Consider the following 21,821-nt stretch of genomic DNA (forward strand, 5'->3'; position numbering starts at 1 on the left):
TCCTAATTCTTATCTCACAGCAGATAAACAGTAATGAGTATTTTGGACCAAACCACTACACTAAATTGGTGTTTCTGCCCGGTTACAAACCGAACCCGCGACACCCAGTAAATATGGGTCAGAGATTTCGATCAGAGGTCACTGAATTGAAAACACACAACTGAAAACAGACAAGTGAACAGGACAGATGATCAAGTGTCATTTACAAGCTATGGAACTCCTTCCTTCAGCATGGGTGGGCTTCACTCTCAGTAAAGGGCATATTACTGAAACAGCTACCCCAGGTAATATCCCAGTATTCTTTCAGTAATATCACATACTATTGAAAGGGCTATTCCCAACAAGAGCTTGTTTCAAAGAGAAACAAAGTCTGTTGCAGAGATAATTGGTTAACGTCAGCATTTCTGTGATCCAGGCTGGGGCAAGTAATAAAGTGGCTTTTGGGGCCCATATATCAACTATGGAAAGGTGTTTTACAGGAGCTGGTGGACATATTACAATGCCTTGGAGACTGAGCATACTTTAAGGAACAAGTTTTTTACCTAGGATCACCTGCTGATGCCACACAGAATCACAGAAATAGATTGGAAAAGACCTCTGAGATCATCGAGTCCAACACCACCATGTCAACCAGACCACGGCACTCAGTGTCATGTCCAGTCTTTCCTTAAACACCTCCAGGGACAGTGACTCCACCACCTCCCTGGGCAGCCCCTTCCAGTGTCTAATCACCCTTTCTGTGAAGAAATTCCTCCTAATGTCCAACCTAACCCTCCCCTGGCGCAGCAGACGAGTAGCACGGGAGCCAGGACTGAAGCTTTGCATACACAGCCCAAATCTACGTGATCATCCCAAAACATGCGCCCTGTGCTCCCGTTACCTCCCCGCATCCCGCCGGTCGCTAAGGGAATGGACGCGGCGCGAGGCATCCCGGGCCGCAAGACAACGCTGCAGTAAAGGCCTGCCGGGCGCCGCGCCGCAGCCAATGGGCGCTCGGGGGCCGGCAGCGGCGGCCAATGGGCGCTCGGGGGGCGGTGACGATAGCCAATGGCTGGCGGCCGGCGCGCAGGGGGCGGGGTTGAGGCGCTGCGAGGCGCGCACGGACCAGAGCGCAGCGCTGTTCGCTCCGCACCGCGCCGGTCCCGCAGCGCCCGAACGGTGAGGGACGGGGCGCGCACGGCTCCGAGAGAGACTCAACCATTCCGGAACCCGGGGACCCCGCGTGTCCTGGCGGCTCCCCCGTGCCTGGGCTCTACCCCGGCCGCCGCCTCCGATTTTTCCGCATCCCCGGCAGCTGCCGGCGGGACCCTGCAGCCACGCGGGGCTCCGAGCCCTTGGCCGCGCGTGCCGGGCTTTCTTCGCCTCCCTCAGAGGAGGGAAGGGCCGTCGGGGCCGGGCGATGGAGCGCCCGCGCTCTCTCGCGGAGCTCCCGGCCGGAGCGGGACTGGGGAGGGCGGAGATTGCGGCGGTGCTTGTGTCGCTGCCGGCCGGAGAGCGAGTGCTTAACATGAGCCGGCGTTTGAGCCGCCGCTGCTCGGGCTGTGCCCGTGCCCAGCACACTCGGCCGACGCTCCCCGGCCACGGCGGTGGCACCGCGCGGCGCCCGAGAGCGCGCTGGGAATGAGCTTTGGGGCTGCTTGGCAGGTGGTTCTGGCAGGCGCTCCTGCAACTTTGAATTTCCTTCTTCTTTTCTCCAAGCAGGCAATCATGAGTGATCGAAAGGCAGTGATCAAAAATGCGGACATGTCAGAGGAAATGCAGCAAGACTCCGTAGAATGTGCTACTCAGGCCTTGGAGAAATACAACATTGAGAAGGACATCGCTGCTCACATAAAGAAGGTAGATGTTGGCTTGTAATGTACTCATGATATCTCTATGCGCATGAAAAATCAATTGGGGAGAAGGCTGCTAGGCAAGTAGCTCCAGAGAAACGAGTTCTAGAGGCACTAGATAATCAACTTAGACTTTCTCTCTTTCTGTTCCTTTCCCCACCCTTTATGTGGACCTTTCTAGGTCCTTCTGCTTTTCTCTTGTAGTGCCTTACACCTTCTCTGCCACTGTCCCATTGTCCACGTGAGGACAGAGTGGCAGCTGACTTTCCCTGTGACTGATGAGCTGGTAACAAGACATAGGCTCTGTGCAGCCTATTTAAAGAGTGGTGGTTTGCCAACCATGTAATAAGTGCGTTTGGTTTTTTCCCTTTCCCACCACATGTAAGACAAGCTGTTCATGCTAACGCTGAACAGATGGTTCATAGCTTACAGTTCGTCACATTTTCTCTCTTCACTCCTACTGAGAGCCTGACTGAGCTGCAAGTAACTGAAGGGTTTGGTTGAGCAGAACAGAAACTCCCATGTCCTCACAAAAATATCTTCAGATGACAGCTCTTAGGTACTGGAGTATAAATCTACTGACTGCATGGGTTTGCTCACTGTAGACCTGTAAACAGGAGTTTATTTATAAGTTGTAGCAGGCTCCTGACAACAGTGTGTCACAGCATCATCTGATGACCAGGTGTCAAGGTTGTGGCAGAGAATTTGCCATTAAGTGTCCTTTCAACATCCTTATTGCAAAAAACAGCTAATGAAGTCAAAATACCAGTTTTGTTGGAGATTCTGAACAAGCAGTGAAGTTCTTAGAAGTTATGGTTTGAGATCATGGCATGACTTTAGGGGAAAAGCTACTTCCCCAACCATATGTTTTAAGCTTATTCCTGCTCTTCTTGGAAGCACTATTTTTTTTTAATATGACTAAGCAGCAAATGAGTTATAAAGTGACAGATGATCCTTGTACTTAAGAACATATGCTGCTCCTTAATTGCCTTCTTACCAAAGTGATACTTGTTAACAAGTGACAAATCATTGCCAAAAAACCCCCCCAACTGTTAGACAATATTAGAATAATTACCATGAAAATGCTGAGTTTCTAATTCTCTCTTCTGTAGGAATTTGACAAGAAATACAATCCCACTTGGCACTGCATCGTGGGAAGGAACTTTGGCAGCTACGTGACTCATGAGACCAAGCACTTCATCTACTTCTACCTCGGCCAAGTTGCTATTCTTCTTTTCAAGTCTGGCTAGAACCGTGGACTGTTACTGAAACTTGCACCTGGGTACAGGACTGCACACTGACTCCCACCTTCAGCCTTCCTGATCTTCAGGTCTTTTGTTGTATCGTTAATAGTCAGGGATTTTGCTGTAGCAGCTGGTATTTTCATTGTGGCTATAAAAAAAAGCAAAAATGTCTTCCTTGTATTTATTTTCTTTCAAAAGACGGCTTCTTTGCTAATAAAACTGTTGGAACAAGTTTATCCCTTTGCCCTCTTGCATTACTCTCTTTATTACCTTGTGAATGACGGATGAACATCCCCAACTCTATTCCCAAATCCATCCTTTCTTAGCAAACCTTCTTACAAGACTGATTTAAGTGGAAAAAAGTTGATGCAGAGCCCTTTTATTTCATAAGACTTTCCATTTGCCTTTGAAAGAAGTAGAGGAGTCATAGGAAAAAATCCCTAAACTCCACATGACAAAGATAATAACAGCTTCATAGAAGTCCATAGTTACTTCATAAATCCAAGTTACTTTTCGCAAGTATAATATCCTCCTTAAAGCTTAGTAAAAAGAAAGGCATCGTATTTGAAGACTAATCTGTCTATTTCTGTATCCACACCCACTGCCAACTTGCTTCACTTGTTAGCATTGCTCAGTTTTGGCCATGTCTTTTACATTGCACTTGAAGGGAAATGCAAGTGTAAGAAACACCACTGGAGTCACTCCACAGGTTTCTTGGTGGGGATAGGTAACTTGTGTTCTTCTGAGTTTGGCTGGTGAGCAAGTATCTGCTGCACAAGTTCTTGGAACTCCTCTTGATGCCATTAAAATTCCACAGCTTTCATAACCTTCATGAAAATAATACTTTTGGTGTTTTGCTACACAGACTCACAGTTTGAAACCTGAGTGAATGGCAACAATGCCAAAGTTTAAATTCTCATAATCCACTTTGAAAAAGCCTACATCTTCTATCATTGCCTTCAGCTCCTCCTGAAAAATAAGTGCCATAATTATTAACAACCTGAAGGCCTGTAAACCAGCTGGCCACAAGATTATGCTGGAATTGTGTTTTGTGTGTTAATGAATTCGGGGAAATACTACCTTACCTGAGGGGGGAACTGTCGGATGCTCTCCACAAGATACTGGTAAGACTTCCAGTCACCAGCAATAACCTCACCCAGGACAGGGATAACCTGGAAACTGTAGAGATCATAGAGCCTGCAGAGAGAGACAACAAATACAGATCAATAGAAACAAATTTTAAACCCTCTCCAACATGAGCTGGTCTCTCTGCCACTATGCTATGCAGTCTGTAGCTGATTTTAAAAGTGCACCAAGATGTAGCCTCAAAGTGTCTCCATGTCTTATTCTGAGTACAAATAAGAGAGCCTTGTGACACAGCACAAAGTGTCACCATGTTCCTACCTGGAAAGAAGAGGGTTGCTGACATGACTGAATTCAAGGCAGAGAAATCTTCCTCCTGGTTTCAGCACACGATAGGCCTCTTGAAGTGCCTGAGACAAAGCAGATGAGATAAGTTTGTTTCTATAGAACAGCACCTGCCTATTATCATGCCACGTGATATTATCATGCAGCTCTGATGAACTGAGGGGAATTAAGAGTATCCTGACCGGCAATCTACAATATTTAATGTAGAGAAGGATCTCAAGACAAGTAAAAAAAAAAAAAACAAAACAAAAAACCAAACATGACACAAACCCAAAGCACAAATACTCTTGCTGCTACATAAATAGACTTTTACAAGGCTTTGTGTCAAAACTGTGATGTCAGGTTTGCAATTTTTCTTTTCTTTCCCTACTCCCATCTGATGAAAGTTTGTTGGCAGAGCTCTTCTAATTACATACCAAACAGAAAAGGGAGAAGGTGACTCACCTACAAGAAACTGAAAATGAAAAAAGGGCATGATAGGTTTTTTTTAATCAAAAGAAAGGATTTTACTGTGAGGCACACCCAAAGGTTCAAAGAAGGAATGATACTGGGTTTCGGATGAGCAATGTGCAAGAACAGGAAGAAGGAGAAGGAAGAAGAAAATCTTTGGCTACTTTGAAAATTCCATCCTGCATTGAAATAGAATACCTAACAAGAATCTGGACAAAATTCTGTTTAAAACTGTATATTCTTTCATACAAGAGCAGAGCAGAGTTGTATTCCAGAACCTCTGAAGGCTGTACATCTGCTTGACTTCAACTGTCCTGTTCCTACAGGATAAAATATAAACACTACACAGGAGCTCTGCTACCAGACTGCTGTATGCATGAAGGCAAAGAGCCTTTGCTTTGGAAGGGTGCAGACAAAGCACCAGGAGAAGCCATCCACATTAAGTTCAAATGCATATGGTTCAAGGTGGTTTGGATCCAAATGCTACACCTTCCACAGGAGCTCTGCCAAGTTTGTAACACACTCCTCCAAAACAGACAACTAGCATATCCAGTCAGGTGTCACCTCCACAGCCAGTCCTTCTCAAAGGACAGAGATGGTTTATAGGGTAAGACTTATCTTAATTAAAACCATACTTGTTCTTTATAGTGAGCTCTGCCACCAGCCAGTGTAAAGACACTGAGCAGAAGTGGGCTGAACAGGTTAGTTCACCAGCAGTGGGGGCAGCAGCCTCCTTCCCACTCTGCTCTGGCAGTTCTGTTGGCTCAGGCAGGGAAACAGAAGGGGACAGGAAGCATTGGACCCACTGTCAGTGGGATATAGATCAGGTGCTTCAGGAAGATTTGAGATATACACACTACTGCACTGTGCATGTGTATATCCAGCCATGCCATAGGTCAGGAGAAGGTGGGGAATGACTGTAGCATCCAGCCCTTTGCCTTAGGAAGAGACTGTGTGGCTTGCCAAGCTGTAAGGATTGGGTGCAACTGGTATAAATCTACATTTTTATGGCAAAGGTGGGGCAGTTGATTGCATTCTCTATTCAAAGAAGTTGCATACTACATGCCACTTATTTTAAATGTTTCAGGAGTAGACTAGGACCTTCCTTTATCCAAAGGAGTTCCTACTTTGCTTCCTTTGTAGAATAAAAAATCATAAGGACCATATGTCAGGATACATTCTAGTAACTTACCAAATCAATACGAGTTACATTTCGGATTCCAAAGGCAATTGTGTAAACATCAAACTTATCATTATCAAAGGGCAACTCTTCGGCATTCCCAAGTACCCAGGACAAGCCTGTAGTGAAAGACAAGTCCCAGAATTGAACTCAGACTGCTCCAGAAAGGCTAGAACTTACCCATTCTAGAAGGAATTCATTAGTTTTAAAGTGATATTTAAACCAAATGTTTCCATTTTGCACTTTTGTTGGAGCAAAGACACCTTGACCTATACTCACAAATCTTTCAAGACAGAGTAGTTAATTCTGCAGATCAGCCAAAACACTGTTCCACATAAACACATAGTATGTATGTGCCAGAAAGATTTTACCCAAAACTTGCATTATAGTGGAAAGCATTGTTGGCTGCCATTTGTTTGTGGCAAAGTTGTAAAAAGAAAATCTCAGCTCAAAGTGTAACTATAGACAACTACTAATGTTTTGCCATGCAACACTGACCAAACACTTAATACATTTTGCTAGAAAGCTTCCAAAGTCTGAGGAACATGAAAAGCCACACTCCCTCCATAAGGACTATCAGTATGTGATGCAGTTGCAGCTGTGTTGCTTCCCAGTCTCCAAAGGATCAAGACCATGTCTATCTGTGGGACATGGATGTCCAGGTTACTGATAAGCCCACCACTCATGTAGACAAAATGCACAATCACTGACTGTGTAACTCATGTTCCTTCTCCCCATGCACAGTTCCCACTCTTGGTGAATGTACACAGGGAAACAGCGAAAAAAAAACTCTGCCACTTAAAATTTCTTGCTATCAGGAATGTTACTGCCACGGTACAATGCATTACTTACCTTCAGAGTAGCCAAGATGCTGTGCTTTCTGCTTCCCAACTTTTAACATTTCTCTGTTGATGTCACAGACCACCACTTGGGAATCTCCTAGTGAGTTAAATTTGTCTTTCTGGTAACTCTCAAAAATTTCCTGCCATGACAAATTCTGACGGTGCTTGAGCTTCCTCTGGAGCTGGCGTTCTCGTACAGAGCGAACATAGTTAATGAATCGAAAGGCAATATCACCTGCAATTGTTTAAAAGGAAAGAAACACATTTTGGAATGTTTTCTGACTCCAGGAAGTTGAAACATAAGGCTTTGAACATCCAACTGAGTTAATATTTCTTTTCAGTCATATATATTTATAAAAACACCCCCTCAGACACACTGCATAGACACAGAAAGACTGTGTGTACATGTATATAAGGGAACTTATTAAAATCAGAGTCCATGACTTTCTACAAATTCACACAGTGTTCCACAACATATCATTGCAGTACTATAACACTCTCAGACCCTTAAAGCAAGATATTAAAAAACACTAAAATAATAGCTCTCAACCCTTCTCTGGGAAAGTCAAGTAGAGTCAAGTAGATGCTTCACTAGTTTTAAAGACAGGGAGCTAAGGGGGGGGGGGGGGGAAACCCCAACAGGCAACATAATTCTGAGCAGACTCAAACAGCTGAAAAACAGTGTGGCATTGTCATGTGGAACTCACCAAAATTATTTACCTGTTCCCCCAGCAACATCTAGGAGAAGTGTTCCCGGGGAAGGGTTCATTTTATGCATGAGGATATCTTTCCATACCCGATGAATTCCTAAAGTCATTGAATCATTCATGACATCATATTTCTTGGCCACACTTTCAAAGACCTGATAAACTGCAAAGAAAGGACATGGGAATGAGATGCAATTTACTTAAAAATGCTCATGTCGAAGTAAAATGTATCCTTCATTGCCTTGCAGAAGTCTGTCGCTACGTGGAGCTGAAAAATACCACACGAAAACTCATTACAAAATAATATGACTGAATCCTACTGAACCTGTTGCCTGACAAAGGTCTCTGGAGAAACACAGCCTTCCCGAGCTGAAGGGAGTAACAGTGATATTGACTCCCGGTAATGCCTCAAACAAGGGCCCAGCCCCAAACACGTCCCTAGCACCCTGGAGAACGATCACCGGCTGCCCGGGAGCCCAGCTCGGCTCTAGGCCCAGCCTCCCCTCTCCCGCCCCCGCCGCCGCCCTCACTTTTCTCCCTCCTCTCCTCCTCCGTCACGGTCTGGAAGCCGAAGTGCATCTCCGGCCCCGCAGCCAAACCGCGGCGCGCCCGCAATCTCCCGGCGGGCCGGGAGAGCAGCGCCCAGCAGCGGCACCGCCACAGCCGCACCGCCGCCATCTTCGGGGCACCGGCGGGGCGGGGGCGGCGCGGGCCAGCGCAGGGCGGGAGCCGCGCTCCGGCGAGTGTCTGCTCCTACCGGGGACGTACCGGGGAGCGGCGCGTTCTCCGCAGCCCCACGGGACGCCAGTTCTGCCGGACACGGTCACCGAACCCCCCTCGGTCCCACCGCTGCTTACGGCACGACGGAACCTGTGCTGCGAGGACTAACATGACAGGGAAAAAAACCCCCAAAACCCAAACCGAACACAATCCTCACGGTGTACTTGACTAATTTTGTAAATCGTTTTCTTTAACTTTTCTTTATTTTCTTTAACTTTATTTAGTTTTTCTTTAGATTTCTAATTTTGGACTTTCCTTCACTTAAAGTGAAGCCTCGTGGGGAGCAGGAGGGAGAGTTTGTGGCTTCTGATGAATTGCAAGGAGTGAAAGGTGCCTTGATTCCTGTCAAGAGCATTAGGACACATTAGAAACCTTTTCTACCCTTCCCCCCCCCCCCCCCCCCGGCCTGCTTATCACTTTTTTTTGAATCATTCAGGAGTTCTGCCAACTTGTAGATACAAAGAAGCTACTTAACCTATTCTCAGGAGAGATGACATCATGCTGTTAAGATCAGCCCAGGGACTGCATTCCCAGGGCATGAGCTGGGGTCCCTCACCAGGATCTTCCTGCCATATTGAGACTTTTAGCACCGTCATCAGACCACACCATGATTTTCCCCTATTTTTCTCATATAATATTTTTTAATTCTATGTTCCTTGCAGCAGGATGCCCTCCAAAGCATCATATTTGATTTTGTTGGGTATTTTTCTCAGCCTCAGCTGTAGTGACAGATGATCTTTGCCTACCAGAGCAGTGACTGGGAGAGTCCCTCTCACACTGTAGTCACAGACACTGCACAGACACCAGTGACCAGCTGCATGCACAGAGTCACAGAATGGGGGAGGCTGGAAGGGACCACTGTGGGTCATATGGTCCAACCTCCCTGCTCCAGCAGGGTCATCCCAGAGCACATGGCACAGGATTGTGTCCAGACGGTTCTGGAATATCTCCACTGAGAGAGATTCCACAACCTCTTTGGGCAACCTGTTCCAGTGCACAGTCACCTGCAAAGTGAAGTTCTTCCTCGTGCTCAGGTGGAACTTCCTGTGCATCAGTTTCTGCTCATTGTCTGCCTCTTGTCCTATTTCTCAGCACCACCGAGAAGAACTTGGTCCACCCTCTCACACCTACCCTTTAGGTATTTATATACATTAATAAGGTCCCCTGTCAGCCATCTCTTCTCAAAGCTGAACAGGCCCAGCTTCCTCAGGCTTCCCTCATAAGAGAGATGCTCTGGTCCCTCAATCATCCTTGTTGCCCTCCACTGGACCCACTCCAGGTGCTCCATGTCTCTCTTGTGCTGAGGAGCCCAGAATTGGACACAGCACTCCAGATACACCTGACAAGGGCTGAGGAGAGGGGCAGGATCATCTCCCTGACCTGCTGGCAATGCTCTTCCTAATGCTCCCCACGATTCCATTGGCTTTCTTGGCCCCCAAGGCAGACTACTGGCTCTGTGCCCCAGAGCTGGCTCAGGGACAGCTTGTTGTCCACCAGGACCCCAAGTTCCATCTCCACAGTGCTGCTTTCCAGCCAGTCAGCCCCCAACCTGTACCGGTGCTTGGGGTTATTCCTTCCCCTCCCTCCTTCCTCCGTTCAAGCAGCTCTGCCGTGAAGCAAGAAAGAAAGCGACAGGGAAGGGCTGAGCACGGCCTGAGGGCCACCAGTCCTGGCCTGCCCTGCGCTGGCCCGGCGGGGCTCCGGGGTTGCGCCAAGGCCGTGCTGCCCCGCCGCGCATCACCGCGGCCGCCGGTCGCTGTGGTAACGGCCGCAAGGCATGCCGGGCTGAAAGAAATTGCTGCGGCAAAACCCTGCAAGAGCGCCGAACCGGGGCCAATAAGATCTCGGGGTGATGGTGGCCATGACCAATGGCTGGCCGCCGGGGCTGAGGGGGCGGGGCTGGGGGCGCTCGGGGGCGCCGGCGGCCCGCGCGGGTCGGTTAAACAGCCGCGGCGCCGGAGCCGAGTGTGTGGATCCTTCCGCACGTCGCGCACCTTCAGCGGCTCTGCATCCGCACCGCGCCGATACCGCGGCGCCCGCTCGACGGTGAGGGTAAGGTGTTGATGGCCTTGAACGTTGGGCAGGGACAGCTGCCGAGAGGGGCTGGGTCCGTTTCGGGTACTGGGACGTCTGGGACTGGGTAGCCCCGTGCCTGGGCTCTACCCCGGCCGCCGCCTCCGATTTTTCCGCATCCCCGGCAGCTGCCGGCGGGACCCTGCAGCCACGCGGGGCTCCGAGCCCTTGGCCGCGCGTGCCGGGCTTTCTTCGCCTCCCTCAGAGGAGGGAAGGGCCGTCGGGGCCGGGCGATGGAGCGCCCGCGCTCTCTCGCGGAGCTCCCGGCCGGAGCGGGACTGGGGAGGGCGGAGATTGCGGCGGTGCTTGTGTCGCTGCCGGCCGGAGAGCGAGTGCTTAACATGAGCCGGCGTTTGAGCCGCCGCTGCTCGGGCTGTGCCCGTGCCCAGCACACTCGGCCGACGCTCCCCGGCCACGGCGGTGGCACCGCGCGGCGCCCGAGAGCGCGCTGGGAATGAGCTTTGGGGCTGCTTGGCAGGTGGTTCTGGCAGGCGCTCCTGCAACTTTGAATTTCCTTCTTCTTTTCTCCAAGCAGGCAATCATGAGTGATCGAAAGGCAGTGATCAAAAATGCGGACATGTCAGAGGAAATGCAGCAAGATGCTGTGGAATGTGCTACTCAGGCCTTGGAGAAATACAACATTGAGAAGGACATCGCTGCTCACATAAAGAAGGTAGATGTTGGCTTGTAATGTACTCATGATATCTCTATGCGCATGAAAAATCAATTGGGGAGAACGCTGCTAGTCAAGTAGCTCTAGAAAAACAAGTTCTAGAGGCACTAGATAATCAAGTTGGACTTTCTCTTTAGGCTGGTGTCCATGTGTTCCTTTCCCCACCCTTTATGTGGACCTTTCTAGGTCCTGCTTTTTTCTTACAGTACGTTCAGTTTAAGCCCTTTTTTGCCACTGTCCCATTGTCCACGTGAGGACAGAGTGGCAGCTGACTTTCCCTGTGACTGATGAGCTGTTACAAAACACAGGGACTCTGTTGAGCTCTCCTGTGGCTTTTGTCTGACAGGAACCCTGTTCTCCTTTGTTTCAATTGTATTTAACTTAATCTTAAGGATCTCTTTACAGTTCTTGCCAGCTGGATCAAAAATAGCAGGGAAAAGCAGTTTTCTGCAATTCTCTGTAATCACACCTCTTCTTATGTAGTGATACAAGCACAAAAGAAAAAAAATTCTGGTGGCACTGATTATCTGTTGTTTGCAACATCTGTGTCGTCCTTTATGTAGGATTAACAATACATCAGAAAGATCTAGTTCAGATTATATTTCCTGCTTTGTCAGATTGGGAGAACGGAGAAATCAAAGTGCGTTAGTAGAAGTTATACTGATCTGAGTGGAAGAGCTGTTGAAATGTTAAGGCCACTTGGACTGAAACTGTCTAGATTTAACTGCTTGGCATGAGGAGCTAAAGTGATAAAGCTTTAGGCCACAAGCTGAGAATTTTCACATAGATACATTAACTTTTACCTAGCACTGTGAAAAAGGGCCTCAAGACCTAGTTCAGGCTGAAAAATAAGGAAGCTATAACTGTCAGCAGAAGCCACAGTAAGAGATAATAAAGACTGTCCAGAGACAATGAAAAGACCCGATAAAGAAGTCCCCAGACCCTAATGTTCTTATTGGTCTGAACCGTGAATGGTGGGGAGCTGAGATTGGGAGGGTATAATTGCGTGGCAATTTCTTCGTTGAGGTCCTTCTGAAGGTACCCAGCTCGAGCTGTTCTACCGCTGTACCACTCAAAGCCTGAGGCTCTGCTCCAGGACACCTGGGGTGGAGATAACTTTCAAATACAGGATACTTGGGGTGGAGAAGCTTCTCTACCATGAGAAGTAATTCAGCTATGCAGAATGATTGCCTCTGCTAAAGAAATACTTGTTTGCTATGACCACAATACAGAAAGGCTTTTTTCTCCAGATGCAGAAAGTACCTAAGAAAGTTAAAAAGAAAGTTTAATACTTTTCAGATATTCTTTGCAGCAACTACTGAGAAATTATAGAGGATTTGTTTGAAAATATGTAAAACACAACTACTAAGATGCGTTGATCATACTGGTGTTACAGAGCATGTGGCAGAGAATTTTCTGTTTAGCAGCTGTGCTGCTGATAAACAATGAAGTCTAAATTACGGCTCTGTGGGTACAAAACTAATGGTGAATCTTTTACTTGAGGATTGTATATTCAGTCATGTTATGAATTATGGGGATTAAAGACTGCTTTCAACAAAAGTAATGTTTTAAACCTGCTACTGCTTAGTTGGGAAGCACTGTGGGGTTTTTGTGTGTCTGACTAAGCAGCAGGTGAACAATAAGATGTAAATAAGATAATTCTAGTACTTAAGAGCATCTGTTCTTCCTCTGACTGCCTTGCTCAGAAAGTGAATACCTATTAGAAGAGTTCTTAATTTGTAGTGATCTGTTTTGCAGGAGTTTGACAAGAAATACAATCCCACTTGGCACTGCATCGTGGGAAGGAACTTTGGCAGCTACGTGACTCATGAGACCAAGCACTTCATCTACTTCTACCTCGGCCAAGTTGCTATTCTTCTTTTCAAGTCTGGCTAGAACCATGGACTGTTACTGAAACTTGCATCCAGTTACAGGACTCTCTGACTAGTTACTGCAGCCTTCCTGAGGACACAGGCCTTGATCTTCAAGGGCAATGGCAGGGATTATGTTGTAACAGATGACATTACATTGTGGATATAAAAAGGAAAAGTACCAAAAACGTCTTCCGTGTATTTATTTTTTTTTCAGAAGGCTCATCCTTTGCTACTAGAGCTGTTGGAGCAGTTTTGCTTTTGAGAGTTTTATAGCCATCTACTGTATTTCCCGATTACTGCTAGTGCTATGCAAGTACTGACAGTGTTTAGTTCTCTATGTTCCAAACTTCTCTTACTCCTCTGATTTTACTTTTATAAAATAATTTTCCCCCTCTTGTTTTGCTGGATGTGCTGTCCCAAAACCTGAGCTGTTTCTTTTTCTGTTGTCTCTGGAGAAATGTGCTGGAGAATAAAAGCTGAGTTCTGCCCCAGCCAGGTTGTTATTTCTGGCTGATTTGTAATGTTGTGGTGATGGTGGATGACTCAGTCCAAGTGAGCTGTGGGGAGTGCTGTCTCAGGGCATATGCTGCCTAAAGGGGTATGCCGGGCTCGAGGTGTTCCTGTTGTAGCCGATGACTATGAGTTCCCACTGTGCCTGGGGGTCCCCTGGGATCAGCTCCATCCGGATCTGGCCATGGCTGCAGGCAACTCGTCACCATTACCAGGCATCAGTCGTGGTCCTGGAGATGGAGCAGAGCCACCCCCCCTGCGGGCCGACACCGAAGAGCAACAGCTGCACTCTGACTGGCCTAGGCTGGTACAGGGGAGGGGGAGCCCCAGAGCCGTGAGACGGGCTGCCGGCCGGAGAGCGGGTGCTTAACGTGCATTTGAGCCACCTCTGCTTGGGCTGTGCCCAGGGCTGTGCCAGTGCCTGGCACACCTGGCCACTGCTGCCCAACCACATTGTGTGGTGCTGAGGGCGTGCTGGGAATGGTGATACCTGTGGGGCTGCTTAGCAGGTGATTCTGGCAGGGGGCTGCTCCTGCAACTAAACCCTCTTCATTCCTTGATACAGACATCCATGTATGATCAAGCAGCTATGGTAGCGGATACAGATGTGTCCAAAGAGATGCAGCAGCAGTCTCTGCAATGTCCATTTGGGCTGTGGAGAAATCATAGCCATTATAAAGATGGTAAATGTTTGATTGTAATATCCTTTCATTGAACACTATCCACACCAGACATCAAGCGGGATAGGTGCTACAACGCTTCAGAAAAGTGAAATACCATGTTCACAAGATACTTTGGACTTTTCCTGGGGCCTGGTGTTACCTGTTAAAGAAATCTCTTCTGAACTCTGGAATACCTGAATGCTGAGCTAAATACGTAAGTCAGTAACCCAAAGCAGCACCAAGGAGCACTGTGGTTAGACAGGCTTGTCCTCTGTCAGGGACAAGTAGGAGCTACAGCAGCCCTTGGCCTGGGTTGAAGGCCATCTGTCTATCCCATGCCCTACTCCTGGTGATTTGCTGCAGGCAAGGAAAATATGTGGAGCCTTGAAGACAAGCCCAGTCTCCTCTGTGTTTTTCCACTAACCACAGACTCTGCTGATAGCAGACTCTCCGATAGTTTTTTGAGAAAAAACTCAGAAACTCTTCCCAGTGTGGGCTCAAAGCTCCTTGACGAACTGGAGAGCACCCAGCCAGGCTCTTGCTCTTGTACAGCAAACAGTGTTTCTAGGAAGCTTTTAGCCTAATCGCCTCCCTGTTCATTGCAGCGTCCACAGCATTAGAATTGCTTCAGGCAGAGTTAGGCAGCAGCCGATCTCCCTGGTATCCCCGGTCACCGTGGCTGCAGCGGCCGCAGAGCCGGCGGCGTTCCCGTCACCATGGAAACGGGAGCGGGCGCGCGGCACGCCGGGCTGGGAGAGCGCCCCGCCCATCTTCCCGCGCCGCAGCCAATGAGCTCCCGGCGAACTCCTGGCGGTGACCAATGGCTGGCGGTCGGCCCGCAGCGGGTGTGGTCGAGGCGCTCCGGAGCAATGGCGGCGGAGCGAGAGGGGCCGGATCCGTGGGGCGGGGATGGCGGAGCGCGGCCGGGGCGTGAGAGGAGCTGCGGGTCCTTCCACAACCACGCCCTTCCCGCACCCGGCACACCCGGCCGACGCTGCCCGGCCACGGCGGTGGTACCGCGCAGCGCCCGAGAGCGCGCTGGGAATGACGATACCTGTGGGGCTGCTTGGCAGGTGGTTCTGGCAGGTGCTCCTGCAACTTTGAATGCTTTTTTATTATAGGTGACCATGTGTGATAAAGGACTGTGATAAAGGATATGGACCTGTCTAAAGAGATGCTCTGCAGGGTGCCAGTCGGTCTCTGGAGGAATGCAGTGTTGAGTGTGGCACTGCAGGTCCTATAATGAGGACAATTGTTTGCTCCTAATATCTTGCTATTAAACACTATTTGGACTATATGGTTGTTTTTATTTCGGTGCTGGGTGGGGGAGAAGACTTCCTTGTATTTAATTTCTTTCCACAGCCAGCTAATTTGCTAATAAAAATGTCGTATTTTGCTTTTAAAAGTATTGTGTCCCTATAGTCTTTTTCTAGTATTGCATGTGCTATTTCTTATTTCCTTTCAAATGTGGAAATATGGAGGAGCAACTTTGTTAGAAAGTGGATGTTGAGCTTTTGATGGGGTACCCTTCCTTCTCGGACCAGGTTAAAAGAGCAGACGAGGCTGCTGTTCTGCTAAGCTCTCTATTTCATAGTCTCATAGCTTTTTTGAAGGCAGTGTTCAAAGGGGGTTACATAATAAAGCCAAGCACAGCAGCAACCGCAGGCAAAAACATCTTCTTCTATATGCTCTATATGGTCCATATATTTTTTCTTACAGAAGTGTGGATTATATTTGTTAATTGACCAATAAGATTAACACACAATTCTGATTTTTCTTTTCTTAACCTGTCCTGGTCTAATTCTAACAATCGTAAGTCTTACACAAGTGTTACATAGGTATTACACAGATTTGCGTGTACAGTTTCTGTCAGTTCTTATTGTTTATGTGAACACTCAATTTTAAAAAAGTGAACAGTATAATTCTATGTATATTTTGTCTAAAGTAAAGAATTCTGTGAAAAGGTAACACTGCTGCAGCAAGAACTGTGTTTAAGGTCTCTGCTACAGCTTTTTAATGTTTAAGGCACTTAGCATATATTTCTACTAAAAGTTAAAAATCTCCATTTCACTTTGGTGTGGCTTCATGTATCTCAGCTTGTCCAAAGGTTTTAATTCAACCCCTGTGCTTTGGCTTCCCTCTGGGCCTGAGTCCAGAGAAGCCTTCACTCCAGCATCTCCCCCTCCTGTTTGAACCATGAAGACTCCTTTAATAGCTTTGTTGATCATTTGCCTGATACATTGAAGCAAACAAGGCACCATTATTAACACAACTATAATTACAACTAATATGTAAAAACCCATCTTTAAAAGCTCTTTCACCGATGTTGTTAAGTTCTATCCATCAAGCAGATTATCTAAGTTCCATCATCAACTCTAATCTTTGACACACTTTCTTTTAGTTGTGGAATACTCTTATGAATAGATTCTGAATGATCAGATAAATTCATACAACACATTCCTTCAAAGTCTTTAAACCCATGTCCATGTGCTAATAAAAGGAAATCGCAGCTCTGTTCTGCAAGGTAGCACGTCTGACGTCTTTGCTGTCTGTTAGCATATCACTTAATGCAAGGGAAGTAGCATTGAATTCCTTACTCAGCCAACACCCTAGTCGGCCTAATTGTTTCAGTGCAACTCCTGAAGCAAGTTGTGGTAAAAGAAGAGCTTCTGAGAGCCTTTTTACAGGACCCCAGGGTACAAAACCATCATTACAATCTGGCTTGTACGGAAGAATAGACTTTTTATGTCTCATAAAAGCAAGCAGTTTTGCACTGGGTGTTAGCAGAGTAAATTTTCCTGCGCTACTTGGTCCACCAGTGATGTATGCTGGGATAGCAGGCCAAACTCGATCTCCACAAATAAAAAATACTCCACGTGGTAATCAAAAGGGAGAATGAATTAGAGAAGTATAATTACACCATGAGGTCTGATTTTTATATAAATTGTGATAAGGAGTGACATCTTTAATTAAAGATTGAGCCTTGTTTGTATAATTAAATTTGACACAAAAGGTCATATATGTAGAACCAAGGATCTCTAATTCCTGAGGTTCAGAAGATGCCTTGGTGTAGAGGTTTGGTCTAAGATACTAATTACTATTTACTTTCTGTGAGATAAGAATTAGGAGAAACACAAAGCAGGCACCAACTTTGAAAGAATATAAAGAAGTTTATTAACAGACCTAAAAGAAGGAAAAAAAATTATACCACACCTTCAGAACTCTTCTTCTCCCCCCCACCTTCCTCCTTTTCCCACTGACAATGTAAAAAGACAACCCTTAAGATGTTCAGTCTGTTTACCACTTCCATAATAACCTTGTTCATCCATTTAGAAAGAGAAGTCTCTTCTTGCTCGTGCTATGAAAACATTATCACAACGAGACAGCCGCCCACTTCCAAATATTGTTCAGTCCATTTAGGAAGAGGAGTCTCTCTGCCTGCGTGTGAGTCCCTTCCCCCGACTCGCAGCTTTTCCCGCAACTGCTTTCGAGGGTCCACTCTTGAAGTTTTTTGGGGTACAATTTTAAGGTTGAGCCGTTCAGAAACAAAAGTTCTCTTCACCCATCTCTGGGAGCATTTCATCTCTAAGAACAGAGGCCCTTCTCCTTCCCTGGGAGCAAAGGGTCTTCCTCATCTTTATCTTTAGGACTATCTCTGAGAGCATCTCTAGGAACTGAGGTTTTCTCCTTTCCCATTTGGAGCAAAAGTCCTCATCGCTTCCATCTCTCCCTGTCCAAACTTCTCATGAAATTACAGCTGCATCAGCATCCGCCTATCTCAGCGCAGGTGCTTTTGCTTATGAGTTGAACACTCCACCCCCCATATCTTCATGAAATTACAACAGGATACTCTGATATATCATAGCTTCTCAACAGAATTTCAGCTTTAAGCATCTCCTCTTTCTCTTCCCTCAGGTTTTCAGCTCTTCACAGCAATAAAAGGGTTAATCTCACCTCGGCCTTGCAGCTGGAATGTTGCTTATCACAGCAGAGAGGGGGGGGAGCCGAGCCGCTCCGGCTGCCCACAGCAAGGCTGGGGGGTGGGGGGGTCTGTGGGTGGTACAGGGCCCATCGGCTCCAGGATGGCCGTGGCCCAGCCCAGCCTGAGCAGGGCCTGGGCCGGGCCCACTGGCCCCCGCATGGGGCCCGCAGCCACCTGTCCCAGCACCGGAAACAAGAGAGAGAGCTGTAGGGGGGGGTTGTCTATTCTTAAGTGTTTATCACAGAGGCGGTCACAATTTTAAGTGGCTCAAAGAATTGTCCATATTCAAACTGGCCAGCTGATAGGTTCTGTTAGGTCATAGAGGAAGCTGTGAGAAGAACGTCACTTCTGAGGCTCAGCTTGCTAACCTATGACACTTGGGAAGGTGAGGAACCCATCAATCCCATGCATCTACTCAATTGTAGTAGTTCCACACATTTGTCTTAACGAAAGGACCTTGAATAACTTCATCAATTTCTATTGGGATTGGCCAAGCATCCATTGGCATGCCAACCAAGCAGGTGGAAAATGGTTTCTCAGGGGTCATGTTGGACAAACATATAGTATCTAAACCTGATGCATTAGCTAAAGTCACATTAGCTTTATGTTGCTTAACTGGTAAATCTGCATAGCTAAAAGCAAGCAAAGAAAAAAGCATAAGCATAATTTTCGATTAAGTTCTATATTTTTCTTATACCATCATCTAACAAAGAATTCTATAATACTATTGATTCCCACACCCAAAGTTCACAATCTTCTGTAGATAGAGTGCAATACTTCAGACAGACATTCCAATCTCTGTTCAGCTCACGTCTGTGTGCCTGCTTCTTTACTTGTGGGGTTGTCAGCGTTTCTTCACACTTGATACGGTTTCACGTTCTTCGCTGGAAGCCATCTGAGTTGACTGCCTGTGGAAACACAAGCAAACCCTTTGCTCCATGTCATTAAAGGAAATGGACCTTCAATCTGCCCTGTTTCTGGGTTTCTAATTAACACTAGAGGATTCTCTTGTAACTTTTCTATTGTACTGTTAGAGAAATGTCTGAAAATTGGTGGATCAGGCTCTACAAAAGAGCTGTTTAAAAAATTAAAGACATACAGAGCTTTGCTCTACCTCCTCTGTGGTGCTGGCTGTGCCAACCCTCCTTTTTAAAGAGTGATGTGTTCTTTCAATAATGGCTTGACTGGTGGGATAGTAAGGAACACCAGAAGCATGCCGCGCTTCCCAATCCATTAGAAAATCAGCCAATTTCTTTGCTGTGTATGCAGGGCCATTGTCTGTTCTTATCTCTTGAAGTACCCCTAATGAAGCAAATGCTTGCAAAAAATGCTGACAGGCGTGGTTGGCTGTCTCACCTGTATGTATTGAAACAAAGACTGCACCTGAAAAAGTATCCACTTGTAGTGGTGTGAGGTTTTATTATGTTTTTGTATGCTCTCTGTACCCCAAATGGTTTATCCCTATCCCTCCCCTAACCTCCATTCCCAGTTGGTATACCGCAAATCCTAGCCGCTCCCCCAATGCTCCCTACATGGTTGTTCTCCTCCCCTTGTTCTAGTTGGTTCTCCATCCATCACCCAAACCCCTTGTTGGGGTTTTAGTTTAGTCCTAGTTTTTTTTTCTGTTAAAGGAATTTTCCCCCCCATACATGTTGCTAGGGGAGCAAATTGCTGAGTACTTAAGGAAAACAAAGGACCTAGCTGCTCTTTTTGTTTCAGCTGGGGGTGTGGGCAGTTGGGTCTCTGGTCCAGAGAGAGAGGAAGCTGTTTTTCCTATGGCCACTTTTTCTTTCTGCTGGAAAAAACACCGGGATCCCAAGCCCACTTTCCCTGCCCCGCTCGGAGCCAGGCCGTGGCTGCCCTGCCCCGCTGCTGCTTCGAGCCTTCACTACGTTGTAGCCGTGCTCGCCCTGCCTGCCCAGACCTCTGGGGGGTTCCCCATTTGGATACATCACGTCTGCCACCCGGGATTTGTGCTCATCCCTGCTGTTCCAGCCTGCCGTTCCCGAGGGTCCAGCTGGGGCACCGAGATCGGCTGCCCAGGGGTTTGTGAAGCCTTTGTTCCATCCCTCCCCGGGATCCCAGGGCACCAGTGCCACGTGCTTCCCGAGCTCGCTCCGGAGCGCCCCCTGCAGCCGCGGGGGAACCATCGCACCTGCCCTGCTCACCGGGAGCCGCCAGCGCCCCTGCCGGCTGCGAGCGGAACTGCACCCGAGGGGAAAGGGCCTGACAGCCGAGAAGGCTGGGACTGGGTTTGTGTTTGCTGTTACTGCCATAGTTGTTGTTGTTTTGTTTGCCCTGTTATATATATAATAGTAAAGAACTGTTATTCCTATTTCCCACGTCTTTGCCTAAAAGCCCTTGATTTCAAAATCATAATAACTCGGAGGGAAAGGGGTTACATCTGCCATTCCAAGGGAGGCTTCTGCCTTCCTTAGCAGACACCTGTCTTTCAAACCAAGACGCCCCTCCTGTTATTCCTGAAAGTTCGGTGTCCATCACCTAAGCCCTCCCTGTTTATCCTTATATGGCCCTTGTCAATTCCCCTGAGATCCTGCCCCTTCTGATACCTCCCCTCTGGAAGTCCCCTAAACCTCGATGCCCCATTGGGGCATGTGATCCCTTTCCCTCCACCCCTTAAGACCATTGATCCGTGTGAATGTCCATCCCTATCCATATCCCTCCCCCAGAAATCCCTACTGGCCCATAGTTGGGCCATTCCCCCTTGTAACACCCCGTTTATAAGTTGTTGCATGCCCTTGCTCTGTGCTTGTGCTCCCTGGACTTACTTTGGGCAGTAAACCTGAAATTGTATCCAGAGGCAAGCCTCCCCACAACTTCTTATCTTCTCCCTCATTGGGGCTGCTGACAGCCACAGCACCTGAGGCTTCAGCTCCCCTGGGCAGGGCTGAACTCCAGAGGAGCAGCTTTAAAGCCACGAGCCTTCGGCTGCTCCCCACTCTTGCCACACACCGCTGGAGCTAGCTTGGGCTGTGGTCAGTAGCAGTCACTGCAACATCCACTGATACATGGATATTTTTAAATTTCCCAAAAGAGGGGTATTTGGTTATATCTGTCTGCCATAACTGCAAGCTTTGCAATCCTTGTAGATTGACTGCTCCTGTTGAGACAGAAGGCTGTACACGTTGGCAGTCAGGACAGGCACTTATGATTGCTTTTTCCTGATCCCTAGAAAGATGAAACATTTGCATAAGTGCTTGCGCATTTTGATGGAAAAAAGCATGACTCAGTTTTGCTTGTTCAAAAATGTTATTCAGAGTATTAACAACAGCTACTGTCAATTCGTCAGCTCTCGCATTTCCTTCTGCCAAAAATCCTGGAAGCGAAAAATGTGCTCTGATATGAGAAACAAAATACTGACTTTTTCTGTTTTGTAAAATTGAATAAAGACATGTAAGATAACGATATAAACTGTCCTTACTAACATCCTTTAAAACTGACCCTTCAATTCTCTTAACTATATTTGCAACATATGCAGAATCTGTAATCAGATTAAAAGGTTCTGGAAAGAGCTGAAATGCTCTGACCACAGCTGCCAGCTCTACCACTTGAGGAGAACCTTC

The 21,821-nt window shown here is 47.3% G+C and overlaps 3 protein-coding genes across 5 annotated transcripts; 2 read left to right on the forward strand and 1 right to left on the reverse strand.

Moving 5' to 3' along the window:
* The first annotated feature begins 1,041 nt into the window (after nucleotides 1-1,041).
* Nucleotides 1,042-3,312, forward strand: DYNLL1 (dynein light chain LC8-type 1). Of its 2 annotated transcripts, none has more exons than XM_032128007.1 (3): nucleotides 1,042-1,158; nucleotides 1,702-1,839; nucleotides 2,945-3,312. In XM_032128007.1, exons 1-3 carry the CDS (start codon nucleotides 1,048-1,050, stop codon nucleotides 3,080-3,082), a joined length of 387 nt encoding a protein of 128 aa, XP_031983898.1. In that variant the 5' UTR covers nucleotides 1,042-1,047; the 3' UTR covers nucleotides 3,083-3,312. The 2 variants fall into 2 exon arrangements, with proteins under 2 accessions (XP_031983898.1, XP_031983897.1); XM_032128006.1 differs by having other exon boundaries at nucleotides 1,088-1,158; nucleotides 1,699-1,839.
* A 111-nt stretch (nucleotides 3,313-3,423) lies between these two features.
* On the reverse strand, nucleotides 3,424-8,394 carry COQ5 (coenzyme Q5, methyltransferase). Its single transcript, XM_032128005.1, has 7 exons — nucleotides 8,214-8,394; nucleotides 7,697-7,846; nucleotides 6,987-7,211; nucleotides 6,147-6,253; nucleotides 4,481-4,569; nucleotides 4,162-4,273; nucleotides 3,424-4,045 (listed from the first exon to the last, which is right to left on the reverse strand). Exons 1-7 carry the CDS (start codon nucleotides 8,359-8,361, stop codon nucleotides 3,944-3,946), a joined length of 933 nt encoding a protein of 310 aa, XP_031983896.1. The 5' UTR covers nucleotides 8,362-8,394; the 3' UTR covers nucleotides 3,424-3,943.
* Nucleotides 8,395-10,379: 1,985 nt separating this feature from the next.
* LOC116453016 (dynein light chain 1, cytoplasmic-like) lies at nucleotides 10,380-13,574 on the forward strand. 2 transcript variants are annotated; one of them, XM_032128009.1, is made up of 3 exons: nucleotides 10,380-10,515; nucleotides 11,069-11,209; nucleotides 12,968-13,574. In XM_032128009.1, the coding sequence occupies exons 2-3, from the start codon at nucleotides 11,078-11,080 to the stop codon at nucleotides 13,103-13,105; spliced, it is 270 nt and encodes an 89-aa protein (XP_031983900.1). In that variant the 5' UTR covers nucleotides 10,380-10,515; nucleotides 11,069-11,077; the 3' UTR covers nucleotides 13,106-13,574. The 2 variants fall into 2 exon arrangements, with proteins under 2 accessions (XP_031983900.1, XP_031983899.1); XM_032128008.1 differs by having other exon boundaries at nucleotides 10,382-10,515; nucleotides 11,072-11,209.
* The last annotated feature ends 8,247 nt before the right edge of the window (nucleotides 13,575-21,821 follow it).

Source organism: Corvus moneduloides, chromosome 18, assembly GCF_009650955.1.
Source record: "Corvus moneduloides isolate bCorMon1 chromosome 18, bCorMon1.pri, whole genome shotgun sequence".
NCBI lineage: Eukaryota > Metazoa > Chordata > Aves > Passeriformes > Corvidae > Corvus > Corvus moneduloides.